Source organism: Neopsephotus bourkii, unplaced genomic scaffold (genome assembly GCF_033783945.1).
Source record: "Neopsephotus bourkii isolate Nb327-2 ecotype Australia unplaced genomic scaffold, CSIRO-AGI_Nbou_v1 NB_1827, whole genome shotgun sequence".
In the NCBI taxonomy this organism is placed as follows: domain Eukaryota; kingdom Metazoa; phylum Chordata; class Aves; order Psittaciformes; family Psittacidae; genus Neopsephotus; species Neopsephotus bourkii.
Window position 1 is genome coordinate 817,625 of NW_026902300.1, and position 15,133 is coordinate 832,757.

Consider the following 15,133-nt stretch of genomic DNA (forward strand, 5'->3'; position numbering starts at 1 on the left):
TTGTGCAATACCTCCTCCAAAAAGGGTCTGGCCTACCATATAGCTCAACCAAAGGTCACATTTTAGTGATTCCTTATGACTTTGTTGCATTTAGGGCAAATTATTCCAGCACCTTTAGTGAAGCTGGGAAAATGGTAATTGTCTATGCATTATAAGCCATCTGTGGTTTCATGTATTCTTCTTGAGTAGGCAGTTTCCCCTAGAAACAGGCAAAGCTCATCAAATACATCACAAAATTATATAATGGGGAAGACTGTGTTTCCATTCTGAATGGTGAAATTTAAGCCTACATGGCTCTGATTTCTACTTGCATAGCTTCACTGGCTGCCATGAAATTGCATCATTTGCGTTAGTGAAAAGGTATAAGATGCTTAAACCCTAACAATTAGACAAAAAGTAAAAATGCTAAATTCAAGACGTTCCTCTCACACAGGAAATTCCAGGAAGTGGTGCCTTTTGAAAGAACATGCTTAAATTTAGAATATGTCACCTTTGGGAGGTTACAGAAAATGCGGAACCTGACTTACCATAGAAATCAGTGTTTGTATATCAAAAATAGCCTAGTTACCAAGAATAACAACAACTAGAAGACCATGATGGTTTTCTGAGCTGTATTTCACAGGTATCTTACTGTTCAAATTTGTCAGTGTAACCAAATGCTTAACTTATGACCACCTGTCCTTTGACAGCAGCTTTTTACCAGACAATAAGGTTATAGATAAGTGTTCCCCAAAACAAACAAACAAAAATCTAGTAATCCAGGTAGTGGACTCATGAGTTTTTCTCAATTAGAAAAATCTAATATGGAAAGATGTTGAGCACATTGAGATGTTTGCTTGAATTATTTGAATGGACTCCTTGACAAAGTCTCTTATTGCTTTCACACTTTGTAATACTCTTTATATAAAAAAATTATTGATGATGTGAAAGCCAACAAGGATTCATCTTGTAAGCAATTAAAAGTATTGTGTTACCAGACGTCTGTATGCACAGTTTAACACGTTACAACTTACTCTACACAGGGGTCTTGGGTTTTACTTGGTAAGCTGGAGGTCCCAATTAAATTACTGTTTCCAAAAACTAAACTGCATTGCTAATTCAAGTACAAAAGGGTCTTTACAGAAGTTTGATCTTTAGAGTGTGTGAAATGTAAACCTTATTCACATTTTAAACAGATCATACCTGAAGTTTATATGAATGACATTCTCTATTAAGATTTGTAGCTAGGGCTGTGGGATTTTTTTGTTACCTTCTGACTAATCACAACTGTTAATACAATGTTAATTTTAACATTACAAGATAAATCAACTCCTGATGAGGAGGATTTGCTTAAATTAGCAGTTCATACTAGTAGGCAAGCTCAGGCTGCTTCTTTTCCTACATGTAGATGAAGGACAAAAAGACATGATTGCTGATTCTGCTGCAAACGATCTCGACCATTCGAGAAATGAGCACAGCAGGGTGTTCATTTTGCCAACTGCAGTTTAACTTGGTAGTGCTATGGGTAAAAGCCTTAAAAGAGATCTAGAGTAAGGAGAAGAAACAACACTAAGATGTCGTTGATCCTGTTGTGTTGTCATAGAATCACAGCCTGCTTTGTGTTGGAAGGGAGCTTAAAGTTCGTCTAGTTCCAGTCTTCCTAGCAGGGGCAGGGACACCTTCACTAGACCAGGTTGGTCCAAGTCCTTTCCAGTCTGGCCTTGAACACTGCCAGGGGTGTTATGTCATAACATGTAGATAAATGCAGAGCTCCTCGTTGTGGAACTGTCTCACTGCCTAATGTATCAGCTGCACAGGGACTATTTTAGTCTGCTTTAGAACAGTGATCCTGGAGAACGTTGGACAGTGCAGACTTAAGCTAGAAATTCCATTGTCAAGAAATACTCAATTTCAGTTTTGCTTTGCAACGCTGTGCAAAAAGTAAATGCTGTAAATGTGTATCATCCTGTAGCCATTGTTATCCTGATCTGAAATTCCATATCACTCCAGTCAGCTTTGCAAAATTTCATATTCTCCTCCAAATTCTGTGGGCTACAAAAGGCTTTCCATGCTTTTCCAAACAAGATGCTTTCTATAGCCTGCAGGCAGAGCCATGCTGCTGAGCACAGATTTTTTACACATTCCATATGCTGGCTTAGTTGTGCAAAGCCATTAGAAGGCCTTTTAATGCTTCTAGCTCCACAGAGTGTGCAGGAAGAGACCATTTGGAAAAATATCCCCTTCCATCTTGAGGCTCACATGCCTCGCAATCGCTTGAGAGAGACAAGCTTGATATACTCTTCTCTCCTGCACAGCACACAAGCTGATGCACTGTTACGTAGAAAGCTGAGGAACATGTGTGACCGGGGAGTCTATACGGCAGAATTTCCATAAGCCAGGGTTGGAAGCCAGGTTCTTAGCTGGTGGAAAGGCGGGTCTCTGCATGTGTTGACATGGGGGGGAATTTATAGCATCAGAGCTCTGTTTCTTCATGGAGGTTTAGAACACTGAAATGTTTTTGCTTTTCTGCAGCGTGGAGAAACTGCATTGCACATGGCAGCACGTGCTGGGCAGGTGGAAGTTGTTCGCTGTCTCCTGAGAAATGGAGCCCTGGTTGATGCCCGAGCCAGGGTAGGTGTTCTGCTTAAATGTGGGTTTTTTTGCATTCTTGTACTTAGAAACATTGCTGAAGCAGAGCAGGTAGGGAGGAGAAATTTATTTTTTTTTTTAATCTGTTAATTCAGTATTTAGCACACCCAGAAACAGTTCTGAAAACATTAACCTGTTCATGCATAAATCTTCCAAAGAGAATGCATGTGGTGGGCTGACCCTACCAGCTGTGCTCAGTCATTCACTTACTGCTGGATGGGGGATAGAACTGAAGGGTGAAAACAAGAAAATCTCTTGGGTTAAGATAAAGACAGTTTAGTAGGGGAAGGAAAAAAGTTAAAACTAATAGAAAACACACCAACTGCCCCCTGCGACAAGCAAAGTAAAGGCTATCACGTACCACCTCTCACAAGTAGGCGGATGCCCAGCCAGTCTCTGAGCAAGTGCTCCTTTGGAAAATCTCATCCCATAGTTTATTGCTTAGCATAATGTTACAAGGTATGGATTATCCTATGGTCAGTTGGGGCCATTACTTCCTATGATTTTTCCAGACAGATGCACAGCTAGATCTGTGGAATAAACAGGGATATTGTGTTAAGGGTGGTTCTGCCTGTGCTAATTATCTACTCGATTTGAGTTGTAGGAAGAACAGACTCCACTGCACATTGCTTCTCGCTTGGGAAAGACAGAGATCGTCCAGCTTCTGCTACAGCACATGGCCCACCCTGATGCTGCAACTACTAATGGCTACACTCCACTGCACATCTCTGCCAGAGAGGGACAAGTTGATGTTGCATCTGTTCTCCTAGAGGCAGGTGCCTCACACTCCATGTCCACCAAAGTAAGACAAAATGTCTGTATGCCAGTAGCACAGCGCGTGCCTGTTTCATGAGGAATGCACTTTCACGCTGAGAAGTTGAACGTGTTTGGGTCTTTTATTTTATTCTTATTTAACAGTGATCCTGGAGTGACCTTTAGACTGAAGTAATAAATCAGAAGTGAGTCAGATTTTCACATTTTGCTGTCTTCTGAAGTTGGGAATTTGGTTCCCAGTGGAGCCAAATGCAGATAGATCATGATAAATACAGGGCCCCAGCCAGTTTGAATTGTACACAAATACCTTGCTTCTCTCTTTCCCATTGTGTTACGGGTAGGGCTTTTTTGGAAAAATTTTTTTAAAAAGAGGGTTGTTATCATCCTAACAGTTGTTTTTTGTTTGGGTTTGTGGTTTTTGTTGTTGTGTTGGTTTTTTTTAATGAATGGGCCTGCTTATTCTTCAATACCTTGTTTAATTAAATAGTAAAATAATTCTGGTCTTGCTAGCTGAAAGGAATGTTCCTGAAACATAGAAGTCAGCATCTGTCCAGCCACAGCTAATGCTGAATATATCTCCAGTGATTCTATAAATGAGGTGCCATATGACACAACAGGCCATTTTGTCTGGGGTTATAAAGAAACAAGTCTGCAGAACTGTTAATGCTTTATTAGCAAAAAATGTCTACCAATAACATTCCCAACAAATTGATAAACATGTAAGAAAATAGACAACTGTGAACAGAACTATGTGCCAAGACGTTTTCCAAATTTATCACGTGATTGAGACTCACTTAATTCTCACTATTGTTCCTAAAACAATAGTGACCTCAAGACCTAATCTTGAGAAAGTACACCCAATTTTACAGCTGGAGCTAAACCATTTTTGGGTTATCTTCCAGGGTTTGGAAGACTAAACCAGCAATTTTCAAATTGTGATCCACAGATTAGTGGGAATGTGTGCTGTTCTCCTTTTATCCAGCTGTTAAATCACATTAGAATGGCTAAAAATACACTAAACACTTTCCTTATATCCCATATTGCTCTGTGGTAATTGCTTTAGGACTTCAGGAGTATTTTATAATTATGAATAGGAGAAGATGTAGTCCACTAGAAAAATCTCTCTACAAACATCTACAGATTCGTGAACTAGGAATGTTTGAGATTCCTGATGTAAACTATTTTGAGGTGGGATTAATGGACTAAGATGTTAATCATAGAACCATAGACTGGTTTGGGTTGGAAGGGACCTTGAAGACCATCCAGTTCCAGCCCCCTACCATGGGCACAGACACCTTCCATTAGAGCAGGTTGCTCCAGGCCCCATCCAATCCGGCCTTGAACACTGCCAGGGATGGGGCAGCTACATCTTCTCACTGCAGCCTGTGCCAGTGCCTCATCCCCCTCACAGGGAATAACTTCTTCCTAATGTCTAATCTGAATCTCCCCTCTGTCAGTTCAAAGGCATTACCCTTCGTGCTATCCTACATAACCTTGTACAAAGCCCCTCTCCAGCTTTCTTGTTAGCCTCTTTAGGCACTGGGAAGCTGCTCTAAGGTCTCCTTGGAGTCTTCTCTGTTCTGAACAAGCCCAGCTCTCTCCACCGGTCTTCACAGGAGAGATACTCCAGCCCTCAGAGCAACTTTTGTGGCCCTCTTCTGGACTCCTCCAATAGGTCCATATCTGTAATGATAATAAAAATAATAACATTACATAACACTTATGTGTCAGGAAAATCGGTCATTGTAGTTCCCTGAAATTACTGTTAGGGCAGCATTTTAGTCTGCCACCAGTCTTGCCTCCAGGAATTTTCCTTATGAACATGTTGGGTTTGGGGTTTTTTTGTTTGTTTTTTTAATTAACAGACAAAGAGCATGTTTTGACATAGACCTTACACCTGTGCTGTAGTGACAAACATTATTAAAACAAATAGAAAAGGACTCTCTTTAAAAGACTATGTTTGATGTTGCCAAAACCACTGCCACTGAGTCAGTGTGAACATTTTAGCTGCAGTTTAGGGGCTGCAGCTGAACTTGGTGACTGTATAGATACAAAGGTCCAAACACAAGTAATTTTACTTCTACAGGATGAGTACAAAGTTTGGAGCATTTCTCACTGAATTTAGATGGTGTTTCATTGTTGCTGGCAACAAGCGATACAGGAAATTCTTTCTGAAGCTGTCATCGTGTGAACCTGAAAAGTGCATCTGGTTTGGAGTAAAAATTTGAACTAGTGCCTTCGTTGCCCACACACAGCAGACAACAGAGTGCATGTTGACAGTAGAGTCTCTTTAAGAGAAAATGTCTGGGCGTCTGCCAGCCTGACTGCATATATGTAGGGAAGAATAATACAAGGGAAAGTATTTTCTTTTGTTTTATGCTTCTTAATGTGCTTTCAAGAGATGATGCTCTTTCTAGGTACGGCTATTGATTCTTTGAGGTAGGAATATAGGAATAATAAGTGCTTAGTCTAAAAGACAGATGTCAGCCTGACCTTTAACACAAGCATCTCTTCTTTATCTCCTGTAATTTTTCAGAAGGGATTCACACCTTTGCATGTGGCAGCCAAGTACGGGAGTCTGGAAGTGGCAAAGCTCCTGCTACAGCGTCGTGCCTCTCCTGACTCAGCTGGCAAGGTAGTAATGAGAAATGAGAGAAATAAAATATCATCAGCATTTTGTATTCTTCCTTGGGGAAGAGCTGTGTGAAACATGCACACAGAAAGAGGCTGTGTGGTGGCCTTGGCTTTGTGTGTGAGGGGCACATTCCCTAAAGGGTGAGGGTTAGGTTGTGAAAACCGAGTGTGTGGGATCCCTGGCAGGAGGGTGGACACGTTTCTGCGGCTCAAGAAGTGCCGGTTCCATTGAGCTGCCCAAACTCTCAAAATCCTAATGGATAAACTGGGGATGGGGGGGGGGTGGGGGGCAGTTCACCAGCTCTGATGCTGTGGGAATTGTTAACTCTGGGGAGACCTGCGGCCCACATTCACCCCACTTCACCGCTTCTCCCGCACTAACGGCCGTCCGCTCCCCCTTTCCCTGTCCTCTCAAGAGCTAACGGCTCCGTAACATCCCACACACCCCCTCCCCTTTCCCGCCTAACGCCGTAACCGCCCTTACAGAATGGCCTCACACCCCTGCACGTCGCGGCCCATTACGACAACCAGAAGGTGGCGCTGCTGGTGCTGGAGAAGGGCGCCTCTCCACACGCGACCGCCAAGGTGAGTGTGTTTGTGCCGCCCGTCTGAGGGAAGCCGAGCGCGCACCCGCGGTACCGCTCTGCTAAATGCGCCTCTCAGGGCTGCGGCGTCCGGTGTGGTGCATGGGGAGACCCGCAAGCGACAGTTTCAGTAGGTTAGTTTGATGAAGATCCCGTGTTAAAGAAGTACGCAGATCTGCCAAGCTAACACCTCCAAGGGGGGCTGTCTGCTGTGACTCAGAGCATTCCCCACAAAGCCTGCTGTTAAGCAGTTAAAGGTGGGAAAGTTGCCAGAAGGATCTATCAATACCATTCTGCTTTGTCTAAATCATAGAATCACAGACTGGTTTGGGTTGGAAGGGACCTTGAAGACCTCTAGTTCCAGCCCCCTGCCACAGGCAGGGACACCTTCCACTAGACCAGGTTTCTCTGAATCCCATCCAACCCAGCCAAGCAGTTAATTTGATCCAAAAAATCCCATTCTTCCTTCCCTCTTGCTGTTCCTAGCTGGTTCCATGATTGACACACATACCAAAAGTCCATATGGAAACACACCTCTACCCACATGCTCTGAAAAAGCAGAATGCAGTGAAGAACGTACACCCATCACAGAGAATGTTGCTCATCAGTCAAAAGTGAATATTTACAACAGAAGTCACTCAAAATGTAGGTGCCAAACCCTGGGTTGTTTTAAGTATCAGCTGAACAGTCCTGCCCACCCGAGCAAGAGCTGGCTTTGTTCTGGTTTAGATGCTGAAAGTAACAGGCAGAGAAAGCAATGCAATCGCAGGGCCATGTGGGACATATCTGGCCTTGAAAATATAATGAATTATCATCTCTAGTAATAATAAGTAACGTAAAAGAATACTATTCTGTGGTGTCTGGCTTCTTAGGTTGTGTGGCTGTTGTGGTGTTAACTTTATTCTCATTTTGTTCCTTGACTGGTGCTAGAATGGATACACCCCTCTGCATATTGCTGCCAAGAAGAATCAGATGCAGATAGCAACCACTCTATTGAACTATGGGGCTGAGACCAACATTTTGACCAAGCAGGGAGTCACCCCACTTCATCTGGCTTCCCAAGAAGGTCACACTGACATGGTGACCTTGCTTTTGGAGAAAGGATCCAATATCCATGTGGCAACAAAGGTACAAACCGGAGACAAAGTACTGTGCACGGGACTATATCGTAAGATGCAAAGTGCAGTGTAGGAATTATGTCAGCTTGTCGGAAATACTCAGCTTCACTTCCTTGTGTATATATTTGTGAGTCTGCAGAAGTGACAACAGGTGGGTGAGCAGTAAAAATGAGAAGAGGATCTCTAGGACTGGCAGATGGATTGACCAGTTAACTCATACTGTGTAATAGCTGCACTGGGAAACACACAGGAGGAGCTGCAGCTATTTGCCATGACCAGAGGAAAATGATGCAACACCTTTCTCTGGTAGAGAGGTTAGAAGAGGAAAGGCAGACAAAGAGAAAATGGTTTCTGTACCTTCAGGAAGGCAGAACTACAGTATTTCTGTGGTACTGCAACCTTGCTGTCTCTCAAGTGTTTTGCATATATTCCTGAAATTTTACATTAGACGCAAAGGAAGAAAAATGTAAAATTCTGGAGTTTGTGGGACCATGGGTAGATTTCATGCATTCACAGAATGGTTTGGGTTGGAGGGACCTTAAAGATAATCTAGTTCCAACCTCTAAATTTCAGAACATATATCAGATACCAGAGAGCTGCAGTCTAAAATAGTTCAGTGCTTTTGCAAGGTGCTTTTCCTCATGCATTTACCGTTCGGTCTTCTTTCCAAGTGGAAGAAATTGACAGTATCTGGCAAATAACAAAATAACATTATTAGCATAGTAGCAAGGGAGAAAAATCCTATGGAGGACTTTTCAAATTTTTTTGCTTTTTTAATTTTTTATGATTGTACCTTACAGGTTTATTCATAGAAAACAAATTCCTCAAAAAAAAAAGACCACATTACTGTAGATATTTATAAGTCACTAGATCTATCATGGCATTTATGTAAGTCTTCCTTAAGGTCAAAAGTCTGCAGCTTTTGTTCATACAAGTCAGAAGGTTCAAGTCTCTCACTGTGTTATGCTACCTAACTAACGAGAAAGAAGGTGATATACATTTCTCTTACAGAATTTGTTCCCTGCCTTGTTCACAGGCAAGTGGTCTGTGCATGATCACAGTGAGCTTTTAGTTAAAATCTGTGTCCATTTCCTTGGCATCTTTGAATGGGATTTATTTTTGGAGTTATTTTCTTCTCTCTGACTTGTGCCTGCGGTTGTTAAGTTTCTCTTTCCTGTCTGAGGAGTGGGAAGCGAGTGTGCTTCCCTAATATATTAATGAGCTCCTCAGCCTCCCAGGTGACATTATGGTATAAAATCCAGGCATAATCACTGATGCCTGAAAGTTTTACTCTGTGATTATGGTGATGTAATTATAGGAGAAACATCAACCCTACTTTGTTAAAAAAAACACCAAACCACTCGTACTTCTAAGCTGTAGTTAGGATCTCTTTATGTTTTAAAGATGAGAGAGTGGGAAAATCTAGATTTCTTTCCTCATGTAAAATAGACCTTATTCTTATTTTTAGCTTTTTTTTTTTTTTTATTTTTATATTCTACCTCCAGACTGGACTGACATCCTTACACCTTGCAGCTCAAGAGGATAAAGTGAACGTAGCTGAAATCCTCACAAAACATGGTGCAAACCAAGATGCTCAGACAAAGGTAAATCATGAAGTGGCTACTGTCTTCAGTGTGCCAAAGGATGCTACCTTTGTAAAAGGAATGTTCCACTGAGCTTGCAGTTTTATTTATTTGTTCTTTTATTTTAGCTTGGGTATACACCTTTAATTGTGGCATGTCACTATGGAAACATCAAAATGGTGAATTTTCTTCTCAAGCAGGGAGCAAATGTCAATGCTAAAACGAAGGTAAAGAATTTTTTGTTGTTTGCTTTTGCTCTTTAATATGAACCTGGTAACAGAGCACTCGGAATACATACCTTTTCACTAGGAAACTAATTATTGTGTGGTAGGTGTCAGAATATGGTGAGTGATGATTGTAGCAGAACACTCTGCTACATCTCATGCTGTAGTGCTCACAACAAAAAAGTCAGTTAACTCTTTGGGAGTATGAAAAAAGGAGATAGAGAATCAGTTTCATTGTTTGTTTATTTTTCTTTGTACTTGGAAACTAAGAAATGTGAGCTTGTTTCTGATTTCATTTACACATGGCTTATACCTGTGTGCTGCCAAACTAGTAAGTAACCATTCAGACAGTTTGAGGGTGATGCCAGGTTCTCTCCAAACTGCTGGGAAAAGAGTGGGAAGAATTACCACTGATCAGTGTGTGGGTGGTATAACTCTGGGAAAGGAAGCAGCTGTGGTGTGGGAATGCAGCTTTGGTGTTTGTTTTGGTTTGGTTGGTTGGTTGGGTTTTTTTGTTTTGTTTTCTTTGATTGGTTGTTGTTGTTTTTTTTTTGTGGGGAATCTGGGCACAGTGTTACTGACAAGTTGGACCTGACTGCCTATAGCCAAAGTCTGAACAAAATCTGCTGACTTCAGCAGTTGAACACCAACAGCTGAATGTGATGCATTTTGTAGCAAGAATTGTCTATCTTCTGAGTTTACACATACAGGTTCTGGTGACAGCAACAGCATGTTGCATCTCAGATACCATCCCATCACTTTTACCAGAAAGTGGAGGCTAACTCAGGAGCTGCACAACTTCAGCTTAATTAAAGCAGATGTGTGGCAGTCACTACTAGTTTCAGATTGAATGTTTTGGGATCAATCTGAAGAAGCCCATTAATACTTCTGGTGACATACTTAGTAGTAAGATCCAATGAAAATTGCAGGCTTGTGGTCTGCTGATCCCTCTGGCCACATGCTGTCTCCAGCTGTGACCTGTAGGGTGGATTTGTTTCCCAAAGTAGCCCTGTACAAGTACTGTAGTAGTAGTAATGTACAAGTAGATTTTTTTAGTTGTCACAGCTTAATGTGGTAAGAAAGAGCAAAGTAAATAAATAAAAGATGCCGGCCAATCCCTGGCGAGATCACCCCAAACCAATGGGCAAAACCCAGGGATTCCAAAAGAACAGGCAATGATACTAGAAAAAACAGCTGATAAGAGTCAATAAAGCAAATGCTAACAGGATCCAAATGATAGCTGGCAAGGTATTCAGCTTAGGTATTTGGAGGCTAACTGAAGGCACAGCACCTTTAGTATTAGGTCTCACTCTCTAAGGAGCCATTTCCCCAGATATTTCACTTATTTAGAATAATTTCAGTAATGTCAGCAACTTTCTATGAGGCAGTGGTACTCCAAAATCTCAGACCTAGGGAGCAATAAAAAGACTGGCAATCTGTCAGCTAGTACTGTGGACTGAGTTTAAAGAGAAAATCCATTGTGACTGGATTCAGGATAGGCATGTTAAAGAATAAGTAACCCCTGTTTCAGCTTAGTCTTTAACTAGAGTAGAGAAAGCCTGAATGATGCTTTGTGCATTTCCAGTGAAAAATAATGTGACTGAATTCTATTTTTGAAGGACTGTACTAATATTTAAGTAAAAGTGAATTTTCTTTATGCTACAACCTACCATAAAATCCTCCTGTAATTTCTTAGTAGTCCATGCACGCATGAATATAAGAACTATAACAGCTCTGAACTATCACTATTTAATGAGTAGCACAAAGCATTCCTGGTATCTGTTTGTTTGCAAAAGGGAGAACTCTTCGGAGTGTGTTTTTCAGAGCCTGCCCCTAGGCTTTACGTAAGTGTACAGTGAGATCAACTCAGTGTTTTCTTTCATTTTATTCTCTGCTTGCTTTCAAAGCCAATTGCAAATAATTTTGTAAATAAACTGCCTGACTTGACTTACACAAAATCATCTCAGATCAATGATCTGAAGTACACTTTGGTTAACTTTCTGTGTTTTATCACCTTAGAATGAATCACTGGAGCAGATAAGTATATGAAGAGAAGTGTGTTTATTAATACAGACATTGCGTACATGTTTTTAAGTGTAATTACAGCTTGTTCCAGCCTTTTGAAGTCAAAGCAAAGGTAAAATTGATTGACATTAGTAATAGGTATGTGTTGTTAGCCTTTTAAAAGCAAATAAATCATTGCTGTTAAAAATTGTATGTTTTTAAAATTGGCTCAAATACTTTAAAGGCAAATGTTGGGGCTTCTGTAGAGCACTAATATGTGAGAGTAAGAAGCATGTTCTCTCCCTCAGCTGTGATGCTATGTCTTTTGTGTGCCACTTGAACTTTACTGTTCCTCATTGTTTCTCCCTCTGATTTAGGAAATGAGGGAATTATCTGTCTTTCCAGAAATTGTTTATATTGTGAGATGAAAGATGATTTGTGAATGAAAGTATTTTCTTCCTTTATCTTTTCATTAATCTGGAGAAGGAATGTTACTAGTAGTGAAGGTTTATTATCCTTTGGTTGATCGATGGCATAATTTCTTTTTGAAATATCTCAAAAAGAGTGGAAGCAAGAAAGGGGAAGTGTTTAATCTAATTACTGGTGGCTGTTGTTCTTTTGTTTTTGCTTTTCATAACCACTGTGGACAACAGAATGGGTACACCCCTCTTCACCAAGCTGCTCAACAAGGCCACACTCACATCATCAACGTCCTTCTCCAACATGGGGCCAAGCCCAATGCCATCACCACTGTAAGTTGTGAAGTCCCAGTGGGAACTTGTTTCCCTGGACAGTTCTTTCCTTTTCTTTCCTTTTTTAGGGCTTAGCCTTTGTTATGGTGAAAGTATTCCGCGTATAGCTGGTTGTCAGATGTGTAAATATAACTTCTTCTTCTTTTCCTTATCATTTTAAGGTAGTTCAGATCAGAGCTCACTCACTGTGCCCTAAGGTTAAAAGTGAGGTGGGGAAACTGATTTCTGAGCTGCAGTATCAGATTGGACACAGCTACCTACCTCTGCTGTGCTTGCTCGGTTGCCCTCTGCCTCACACATCTGTAAATTGGTATCTCAATAAGGATTTTTCCAGAAGAATTAAGGGGAAATCAGAACCTGGGCTTTTTTGAAGGTGTAGCCCCAGATTTCTCTCCTTCTATCTACTGGATCTGTTTCAGGTTCTTACTGAGTTCACTGATGTTAATGCCTCCTCAAAGACCATCCATAACCTCTGACACAGCTCCTGCTCTGCAGTCAGCAGGAATGCAACTGTCCTATTTCGTGTTGGTGTTGTTACTAGTCACCTCTAATTGGGTAACCTTTAAAATGCAGCCAGAATGGCCAAAACTCATGTCATTTCCCAGAGTGGATCGGGTTTCCATGTGCATACATTGTGCATGCTTAAATCAGCCCTGGTACCCTGTTTGGTCTTGGAATGATCACATTGACTAATCATCTATGAAGTTATCCGAAATAGCAGTTTATGCACCACATCGTCATGCAGGAAACCATTGTAGTTAGCTTCTGGAGCTGTAGGTATTGGTGGACGTATTCAGCTGGTAGTCTTACTCACTTTCAGTCCTCATGTTGGGGCTGTTATGCCCAAATCTAACCCAGATCTTAGCAGAGCCTCAAGCATATGTTCACTGCACCATTTGCATTTTTTCTCAGGTACTAGAGCTGTCCTTGTCTTCACATAGCAACCTCTAGTTTGAGATTAGAGAGAATTTCAACCTGAGACATCTTGCAAGGGGATATGAGAGTGGGATAGGAGCAGTTAATATGCAAGTGACAGTAGCAGTCAAATTATTTGTGCTGTGAAGATGCTAGTCTATTAATTTTGTGCCGCTAATCCACAAATGGTGTGTTGCTTCAGGGTTCCTGAGCTAGAGTAACCTAAATTATAGATAACTAATGCCAATAATGAAGCAGAGAGAAGCCCTCAGGCTTACACCCTGCTCACTGTATGGTGGTATCACAAAGGAAATCCTTTCAGTGCAAAGAGCAGCATAGTGGCTTTCCATGGTTCCCCTGGTAGGCCAGCATGTTGTCCTTTATTCAGTACAAAAGAAAGTAAAACAATTCTGTGTAGAGCTTTTTATAAAGAATTAAGGAACATGTCCCTTCCTCCACTCCCAAGATTAAGTGACAGAGGGAGCAGGTGATGAAATGGAGATAAATAGGCCTAAGCACGTACTAAATTATCATTTTAATTTCCATTTGATGAATGGCACATCTGTTATCACGGATGTTTAAGTGGCAAATAAGTTCATCAAATGGAGTTAATTTCCCACCCCAAACCTTAAATAGGTTGGGTTTGAGTTTGTTAAATGATTAGCTTTTTTTACTTTTGTTGGACATGTGTTTTTGTCATAGGGAGGAATAGAAGTGTATGCTGACAATACAGTTGTAGTCTTATATTCCCCAAAGAGAGAATTGTACCTGATAAAGATTTAACGGTTTCAACTGGAAGTGAAACTCTAATATTTTCAAATACCTTTTTTTTTAAAATAAGAGTACTTCTGATGTGGAGCCATTCATGCAAAATAAAACAAACTTCTGCAGACCAGACATGTTGTGTATAGTGAAATTTGAGCACTAAAGGGTTAAACCATACAGTGGTTTTTTTTATTTAGCATAGCAGGCAGATGTATGTTGTGTTACCATGGCAATCAGAATTACAGTCTTAAAGAAGTTACAAAGACAGTCAGATGTAACGATGAAAAAACAGTGATTTTCCTAGGCTGCGCCTTGTTTTGGATGGAAATGCTGGCTCATGCAGCATTGAGAGTGAGCTCATTGGTTCAATTCACAATCCTTCCTCTCATTGCGCTCTCTCTCCCCCCCTTCCCTCTTCTCTCTCCAGAATGGTAACACTGCCTTAGCTATTGCAAGGCGGCTGGGATATATCTCAGTGGTCGATACGCTGAAGGTTGTAACGGAGGAGATTACTACCACCACAACTGTGAGTTGCAGATGAATTCAAATGTCTCTCCTTTATTCAGAATGTTGTCTTTCTCTTCTTCCTTCAGGCTCTCCATGTATCTCTGTACTTTTTTTTTGTTTTCTGGTTTTAACCCTCCTCCGCTTCCCTTTTTGTTGGATTTTTGCAAAAGTGCCCTAATGCTTTCAGTGTATCTTTTAAGCAGCGCAACACAACAGGCTTCACTGAGCTAGGTAACAGAATTGGTGTGCATACAGATGCAAAACTATTCAAAAGCAGAGTAAAACCTTTTTCTAGGTATGGTCTCAGCTGCAAACCCAGAATTTCCAGAAGTTTGTGAATTGTCATTTATGTCCTGTCCTGTTTCTCTGTTTCTCTTTTCGCGTCTCCTTTTCATTCTCTCCTTATGTTTCTACGCTTCCAACACCTACTGAGGCTCAACCATTGCAGCACACCACAACGAGTTTCTTAGCATTTGGGGTGTACCAGTGATGGACTGGTGCCAAGCTTAATAGTGCTCACTAGATGGCTCTGAATCACATCAGTTGTGTTATTCAAGTGACTTTCAGTTCAAATAGATACTGTTTTTCCAAAATACAAAAGAATCTTTCCTTATGTGCTCAGTCCTCCACACTCTTAATAGTCTG

At 41.1% G+C, this 15,133-nt stretch overlaps 2 protein-coding genes across 16 annotated transcripts in view; one reads left to right on the forward strand and one right to left on the reverse strand.

Moving 5' to 3' along the window:
- NEUROG2 (neurogenin 2) overlaps positions 1-15,133 on the reverse strand; it is a 456,819-nt gene that overhangs the window by 348,982 nt on the left and 92,704 nt on the right. The gene's annotated exons all lie outside the window — the stretch shown is intronic.
- The window catches only part of ANK2 (ankyrin 2), a 372,658-nt gene that overhangs the window by 276,113 nt on the left and 81,412 nt on the right, over positions 1-15,133 (forward strand). For all 15 annotated transcript variants that reach the window (XM_061343843.1, XM_061343845.1, XM_061343842.1 and 12 more), the window contains 9 exons: positions 2,512-2,610; positions 3,233-3,430; positions 5,939-6,037; positions 6,523-6,621; positions 7,551-7,748; positions 9,244-9,342; positions 9,450-9,548; positions 12,203-12,301; positions 14,409-14,507. In XM_061343843.1, coding sequence (XP_061199827.1) covers positions 2,512-2,610; positions 3,233-3,430; positions 5,939-6,037; positions 6,523-6,621; positions 7,551-7,748; positions 9,244-9,342; positions 9,450-9,548; positions 12,203-12,301; positions 14,409-14,507 — 1,089 coding nt within the window. The remainder of the gene's footprint in view (positions 1-2,511; positions 2,611-3,232; positions 3,431-5,938; positions 6,038-6,522; positions 6,622-7,550; positions 7,749-9,243; positions 9,343-9,449; positions 9,549-12,202; positions 12,302-14,408; positions 14,508-15,133) is intronic.